The sequence below is a fragment of the Taudactylus pleione genome, unplaced genomic scaffold (genome assembly GCF_031769625.1).
Source record: "Taudactylus pleione unplaced genomic scaffold, aTauple2 ptg000539l, whole genome shotgun sequence".
Classification (NCBI taxonomy): domain Eukaryota; kingdom Metazoa; phylum Chordata; class Amphibia; order Anura; family Myobatrachidae; genus Taudactylus; species Taudactylus pleione.
Window position 1 is genome coordinate 97,999 of NW_028284941.1, and position 8,520 is coordinate 106,518.

The 8,520-nt window shown below is 43.3% G+C and overlaps 1 protein-coding gene across 1 annotated transcript in view; it reads right to left on the minus strand.

Annotated features, from left to right (window-relative positions):
* The window catches only part of LOC148500919 (lysosomal-associated transmembrane protein 5-like), a 32,641-nt gene extending 25,556 nt beyond the window's left edge, over nt 1-7,085 (minus strand). The window contains exon 1 of the mRNA XM_088451173.1: nt 6,999-7,085. Coding sequence (XP_088307299.1) covers nt 6,999-7,085 — 87 coding nt within the window. The remainder of the gene's footprint in view (nt 1-6,998) is intronic.
* Between the last annotated feature and the right edge of the window lie 1,435 nt (nt 7,086-8,520).

An 8,520-nucleotide genomic window follows, 5' to 3' on the forward strand; every position in this document is an offset into this window, starting at 1 on the left:
GCAACATCATCTACAGATCCCGTTGCCTATTGGGTACAAGCTCTGGAAAGTTCTGCTTTCTTGAGCTTTATACATACGGGAAATGCAGTTAAACCTTTGGAAACGGCATCTTGCTTCTAAGGTTTCCTCCTAAGTCTACCTCCAGATACTGTACATGAGTTTTAGTATGTTTTGTTTTTTCGCTGTTGTCTTTTGGATCAATTGATTCCGTTATTCTGACATCCATTTGTAAAGTGCCTTTTATTCACTATTTTTAACATCAAACATCAAATTCAGCTCAATGTATTGCAACTGGAAAATAAATAAGTGAAGAAAATCAGTTTCAGAAGATTCACACTATGTGGAAATACCTTATGTTGGCAGAGCCTGATTCAGACTATGGGGCCTATTTGCTAAGCCTTACATGGTGATAAAGTGAATGGAGACAAAGTAACAGCAAATCAGCTCCTAACTGCCATGTCACAGGCTGTGTTTTAAAAATGACAGTTAGGAGCTGCTTGGTTGGTACTTTATCTCTGTTCACTTTATCTCCATCCAAGGCTTAGTAAATAGACCCCTATCACAGTAAAGGCACAGCCGCTGAGTCTTAATATGCAGCGGCTGTGCTAAAATATGGAAATGCCGCAGGAGGTGTCTAGCATTAAAAGACTCCCACTGCCTGCATCACAGATCCGAGTGCTGCGTCCAAAGACGCAGCATCAGATCAACTTCGCGGCCATCGGTTTGAACATTGGCCATCTGAGTGAGCCTAAAGCTGGCCACACATCTAAAGATTATCTGTCCAACCAGCCAACTGGTTTATTGGTTGGAATGAAAATCTGGTAAGGAATGAAAGCAAATGACAATCAGCAATTTGCTCCCAAATGCTGGAAAATGGACAATACTGTTGTTTGAACAAATTGTTTAGCTCAAACATTTAACAAACTTGTCTGAACGACCATTTTCATCTGTTTTCTGGCATTTAGGAGCAAATTGCTGATCATAAGTTACTCCCATACGTTACCAGATTTTCATTCCAACCAATCAACTAGTTGGCTGGTTGGACAGATAAATCTTTAGATGTGCGGCCAGCTTAAGGCTATTCACAATACCCGCCTCATCTCCACTGCATAGGAAAGAAAATGCAGCCACTAACCTTGGCACTCCTACAAAACGGAGGTGAGATGTCTCTGTTTTAGGAAACAGTCCCCGGCTCCACCCCAGTAAGCCTGCAGCCTGTCAATCAGGCTTACGGCATCCAGAGTACTGTGAAGGGGTACCAGTAGCATCGAAGCACATGCTCACTGCAGCTCCAGTGCATGCGCAGTGCCCCAACCATCAGATGCTTGCGTCTGAATCAGGGCTGCGTGAATCAGGCCCACCGTTCAGTGTTATGGATGGTGGGGTGATTTTATCCTATATATCACTCCATTCAAACTCAGTAGGCTCCTAAACCACTTGCCTGGTGTGGTCGCATCTGATGCGACTGTGTCAGAGGAGCCTGACTGTGGCTGCAGGAAGGTAATCTTCTGGCAACCATCAGACTCAGCTCACCCCAAGCCTCCTCCTGCCGGCCGTGTTGTGTACAGAAGGGAGAATGATCCGGGTGGGCAGCTGTAATAGACGATCCTGATAGGATCACCTACCAGCGTGGGCTGTCTGAATTGCAGCAGCCCTACCACCCCCTGCTCTCTTTCCCTCCCAGTCAGCAGTGAGTCATGGATGATCCCTATGATTGCCCCCTGCTGCAGGCTGCTCTTCTTGCAGGACTGTGAAGTCCTGCAAGAAGTGTAGTAAAATGTTTTAATTACTGTATAATTATTTATTTTCTAAACATGTCCCCAAAATTGCAATTTTTTTAAACTATGTAAATAAGATCTATTTAACCCTGATTCAGCAAACTTTTATTACGAAATCTGCATATCTGTTAATAAAATTATACTGACTAGGGTTTAAATAGCTATTATTTACATGACAATAAAAAAATCAACAACTTTTGGAACATGTTTGGAAAATAAATAATAGCCAGTTATGTATTTAAAAAATCCTCCCTTTCAGGTAAGAAATGTGTAATACAATTCCAGCTGTTACTGCAGGGTTTCTCAAACACAGATCCACATTAACTCTGCAGAAGTTCCTGTTCTCTGGGCCTGATTCAGAAAGGATTGCTAATGCGTTCGCCTCTGCGACTACAGTGTGCTCAAAGTTCAACTGCATTAGTATGCTAATTAATTGTGATCGCTATGCCACCACAGCACCACATGAGAATGCCCACTTTATCTTACACACATCCGTAATGTTTAGCAAGACTGTGAAACCATCGGTAACATCGAGTACCATCACAGCCTCACGCACACTTGCACAAGGTCTGACCTTACTCAAAATTGCTAACCTCAGCGCATGCTATCAGGCAATATGTATATACAGGGCAGGGGCGCTGTTCAGGCCTGTCACTTTTCTGTTTATTATCATTCTCACTTGTAGCTTCCTCTTCTATCATCCCCAGCATCTCCTGGCCTCCACTATCTCTTCCCCATGAGACCATGGTCCTTTCTCAGGTGCAGTATCTTATGTCCCTATTTATAAAATGGGGGGCAGGCGCCAATGCTCTCTCTGGCACAGGGCACCAAAAAGTCTAGTTACGGCTCTGGTTCTGCTAATAGTTTATGGGCCCAGGAGTTTTAAGTTAACAGGCTCTAGATCGCTATACACCTACCAATTCGCTGCTAAGAATATTAAAAGCGATCATTAACTGTCACCTAACATATTTACATTACTCTTTCACCTGGCACTGTTCAGAGGCAGACTCTTCTGTCTGCCTCTCTTGTTTTCTGGGATTGTGCACATATCCTGTCATTTGGTATCCGCACTGCTTAAGATAAATGTCAGCTGGCAATGGCAAGGGAGGAACGAACTTGTAAGATTTGGGCAGCATGATTGCGCAATGACTAAATGCCAATGACTAACTGCCTGTCTCACAACACTGCGAGTTTGAGTTCAATTTCAACAAAGGCCCTATCTGTGTGAAGTTGGTATGTTCTCCCTGTGTTTGCATGTTTCCTCAGGGTATTCAAGTTTCCTCTGACAATCCAAAAACATACAGGTGTGGCTACACTGGGGCATGGACTGGGGAGAATGACTAAAGCAATGCGGAATATGTGTGCGCTATATAAACTGTTAATAAATATGCTCCAACATGCATTAAAAATGCTGATGCTCCTCCCACTGCTTCTCAGACTTTCCTATCTTGAGTCACCTGGACATTCCATGCACATTGAGCTTTGACACAAGATGGCATTACCCAGCTACAGTTCAAAGAGCAGAGCTTTTCTTTGTTAGCAAAATTGTAGCAAGCCTCAGTCCTCAAGCAGCTCTATTTATTAAGGTGAAAAAGTCCATCAGAGAAAGAGCTTTAGTTACTCTCCCTTGATTTATATATAAAAAAAGTTAACCTATTTAGGGCCACTTACCACTATCCCCATAGACTTGGGATGGTATGTTAACCCAAAGCTTTTTGTCTCTGGGTAACGCATCTTCAGATGCATTACCATAAACCTGGCAATGGGAGACCTGTGAAGCTGCAAAGGCTTTGCTTATTCCCCGCTGGGTCAAACTATTGTGACCCTTCTCTGGCAGCATTAGGCCAGCGGTGAAGTAAAGAAAACCGTTGTTGTGGTTGTATTTTTGTTTGCACAGGATCCAAAAGAAGCAGAGTTTCACTGATCCTCCAAATGGAGCCCTGGGTTAATAAATTGCAGCACTACTAAAATCTGTATTGCTGTAATAAGTAGTGATACAGATTGTATATTAGCGACTGCTCTACATAAATGGACAACTTATTAAATCATCCTATTTATGATATGCAACAAATAGTTTTTATAGCCAGACCATGTTTTAACAGGCACATTGCTAATAGTGCATACTTTCTATACTATATTAATGTTAATTTTTTGTTGTGGCTATTTCTTATAACAGTGATGCATGAGATTTCATATTATTCATTATTATTATTTAGGGGTCTATTTATCAAGCAGTGAAAAGTGTGGAGAAGTGAACCAGTGGAGAAGTTGCCCATAGCAACCAATCAGCATTCAATTAGCATTTATCAAGTACAGACTATAAAATAATAGGTAGGAGCTGATTGGTTGCTATTGGCAACTTCTCCACTGATTCACTTCTCCACACTTTTCACTGCTTGATAAATAGACCCCTTAATGTTTTATTAACTGCTAAGTGGTATGCGTGGTATGTTAGGCAGAGATGCGCCAGAGAGCCAAAGTGTCCCAGAGGCAGAGAAGTGCCATGCTGCTCCGGGCCAAATTTCTCCGCTGTCCCATCGTTATGCTGCACTGTGCATGCACCAGACCAGATGGGATGGGGAGGAAGGAGCACTGGTGAGTCTAAGTCACGATGCATGACATAGGAGTACATAAGAAGACGGCCAATGCATTGTTATGGGTAGCGGTATCCACGCCCAACTACGGAGTGACTGGTTGCGGTGTTCCACTGGAGTCTCTGAATGAAGTCAGATGGCAGACAGATTGTTTATGCTTCAGACCCCCTCGGCTAGCAGCAACCATGGAACATTACCAATATAAATCATGTATAAGTCATGCAATATACAGTTTTGTTGGGTTTCCTACCCAAAAATACAGATTCAATGTGAGAAGGGCTAAATGGTTGTAGCTCAAATATACTTTTATGAAAAGCTGGGAGATAGTGTATTACACTAATAACTTAATAGATGGAAATAGTTGAATAAGTTTGAGGAAAGATAAGCACCCTGTATAGTGATGGAATATAACTAGTTCACGAGGGGTTAAGGGAGAAGAGGGGGCGTAGCCAGGATTGTGTCCATCGAAATAATAGCCTATGGCAGTAATAAGGGGTAGGGCCCCTACTAGTCTTATAAATAGTCTAGAAGAGGAGCCATCTTCCTCTTTTGCAGGTTTGGAACCCCACCTACCTACCTGACTAAGCTGTATTGTATTTAATGCTTATTTATTTTAGTTGGGCCATGCAATTTCCATGTTTTCTTTCCAACAAGTAGAGGTGCAGCCTGGTGGGAAGCAGTGCTCCTAGGCTGCCTATTATAGCATAAGAGTGTCTGGGTAGCATTTGCCTTTTGATAGCGGTAAGTTGGTCACTCTCCTTAGGGGAGGACCTGGCCATCATCTTAGGGAGGGGTCAAGGCTGTGCCAATTAAGGGAGAATGGTTCTGCCTCAGGCCAGTTTGCGCCAGGCGGGGATCCGCCTCTTCTTATTTAGTCACATGTATTTGTTGGGCTGTGGCCTTGGAGTACTGCTTGCTTACTGCCACCATCTTTCTAACTACAAGTTGATTAATACATTTCGTCTGTGTCCTCTTTTAATTCCACATAGGTGTCCGTGTGGTTATTTCTAGTGAGTAGTTAAGCTAGTTGATTAGCGTAATGTAAGATTCAAACAATGGGTGACTTATTGTCTAGCAACATTCAAATTGCAACAGTAGCTCTTAATAGTCCATAAACACTCTCTTCGTGGTGCAAGTTGCTGCTATCCTTGGGTAGCCTGTTTGTATAGGTTTAAAAAATGGTTTGTACATTGTAATACATAGCTGACAAAAGTGATACAATGTCTTGGAAACCAATTATCTGTTACTGCACAAATAAGAAATCATTTTTAATTTGGTAAATTAACTGAACATTTAAGTGGAGTATTTATGTTTGCACAAAGTGTACTTGTATGCATATTATACATGTTGTTGTCAATGCTGGAACATGTGTACATGTTGTACCTGACTACCTGCACAGGCAGCATTGTGTATAACATGCAGACATGTACTTGCATAAACAGTAAGTGTAACAACAACACATATGCCTGCATAGACAATAAAGTATATAACTTGCACACATTTAAAGTGTATAACTTACACACAGTAACATGCAAAACTGTTTCATGCATGTAATACATGTTGCTGTCTGTGTAGGTACATGCATGTATGTTATACACATTGCTGCCTATAGTCTATATGTACTTGCAACGCTAAGAGAAAGTGTTAGTAATGTTCTTAGGGCAATGTTAATAGGAGAAGGATTGTTATTATTTAACATGTGGCTCATCTGAATGTGACTCAGTGTTTGTTGTTTAACAGTTTTTTAATTTATATCTTAAATGTTATTTATATTAAATGTAAAGATTATTTGAAGAATTGAACAGTATGAATAAATGTTAAATAATGAAAGAGGAAGGCACAAGTTTATATTTTGTGGGGGGCACTAGCTCTGGTTACGTGTACAACTATAATTCACAAAAGCAAACAGCTGCCTTTGATCATCATTAGCAATCTGTCATTGTAACACAGTTGTAATCCCACCCATTAATAACGGACACAGTCATATCTCTACTGCATTGTGTATGTACAGCCTTTTTAATCTTGTAATCAGAGCCGGAGCAGGGCTCCCTGGCGCCCCGTGATACCTCGGCCCCAGACACGTGATGTCACACGAGGGGGCAGGCCATCAACAGGAGAAGCTGTACAGCTGCCCGGCTCTACACACTGCAGGGTGCCTATCTAGAGTGTCCTTTGGACGTTCTGGGCAGCACTGAAGCTGTGCTACTGGCCGCAGGGTGCCATTCCAGGCACCCTGCTAGCCAGATACAGGTGCCATGAAGCGGTGACGTGACGCCCTCAGAGCCCTGGGCAGTGGCACTGCTTGCACACCCCTCCCTTCAGCCCTGCCTGTATTAAATAAGGTGCTTAGTATATTTATATTATAATGTTACCCTCTATCTCATTTTCACCTAGACAGTGAGGTGTTCTGACCTGTTTTCAGATAGACCCATGAACTTGAAAATCAGACACAGGCAAATAATGGCATGTAAGTGCACACAGCCAATAGTCTCACTGCTTAAACCCCTGGACTTCAGTATAACAGTTGGGTGACACTGCAATGCTGTAGCAATTTGCTCTTCAGAACTGTACTAGGGCAATAAGAGTTTTGAACACTCTGCACAGACAATACACATATATGACTCACCCCATGGTGTATGGCCAAGATACGTGCCACAGCTAGAACCTTGAGGCTAACAGGCTTGAGGACTTCTTTAGATGGTTCTGGTGTCATGTTCGATGCTTATGTTTCTCTCTGCTAGGTCAATGTCTATGAGACAGAAAACTGTCTGATGTGCAAACTCTGCCCAGCTTCCTTCCTGTGCTCAATCTCCTTTACAGAAGTGAGTAGGCTAAAACCAACAAGATTGCATCTGCCTGAGACAAAGATAGAACCAGTTTAGGAAATGATAAAAACAAACTATGCATCAATCACTATACAGCTTTGGACTAAACAGATCAATTGATCGGCCAATGTATCTGCTGCCCGTCAGCTAGTGTGTACCCGCAATATGTCGGTGAATGTCGCCATTCACCGACATATCACACTGGCTGTGCTGCACAGCCGATTGACAGATATGTCTGCAGACCGCCCATACACACACAGCGGCAGCCGCGAGGAGGGGGGGCGGGACATACCCCCGACACACCCACCGTCCGCTGGGACCTGAAGGCACAAGCAGATGATGGCTGTTCAGTGTGTATGGACGACCATCATCTGCAGATATACAGTATCTGTCAGGTGTGTACCCACCTTCATACTTTAAGAGACATAAAATGTTTGGCAGTGCTCTGTGTCTCTTTTTGCACTCTTGCAACCAGTTGTTTGCTCAGTTACTAAGGCCATACATGGGATGGCTTTAATTACACCTGCATTGCATGCACAGAGAAAAATGGAAATATTTGTCCGTATGCTGAGTTGTCTGACCGTACTGCCTCAATCCATATGCTTGGTTTCATAGCTGTCATCTTATCAGTGTGCACTTGCACCAGCCCTACAGTGAACTCTGCGTAACTCATAATTCCATCCACACACCCTAGGACATCCCATTTCCCCCAAGTAATGCCTCTTCATTTTAGATGCAACCGAGTTGTGTACAACTATAGATATGTGCACTTGGCTATGGAGCACGCATAGGGGTCTTTGTACTAAGGGCCTGATTCAGACCTGGTCGCTATTTGTGGCCGCTCGCTATCAAAAAAGGGGCCGTCTATGCAAATCATGCGCTCGCTCTTTGCGGTGTAAGGACGCCTCTATGTCTAAGAGAGCGACGGCATATTGCGCTTGCAAGTGTTTAAAGATGCCCCCTTTCCACTCGCAACACACGTCATCTCCGGTATTTGAAGGATTAATCGGTAACATCGAGAGCCATCGGAGCTGCTCGCAGTGCTTGAGGTAGACCTTACCCTTCCGCAAGCACTGCGAGCAGTTCAGGGTAAAAAGCAACCAAGTGACGTGTTCAATGACGCTACTTTGCTAATTCTGCACACCCATTAAACTCCGTTCTGATGATCAGACATGCCTGCGTTCGCCAGCACCACTCCCCCGTTCACAAACAACTTTCTCTGTTACCACCCACAAATGGTGCTATCTGTCACTCATTCTACTGGGCAGTCTCTTCAGGGCAAAAGAGCAAAATCTGATCGCTCGTACTAGTTTGCGCACGCGC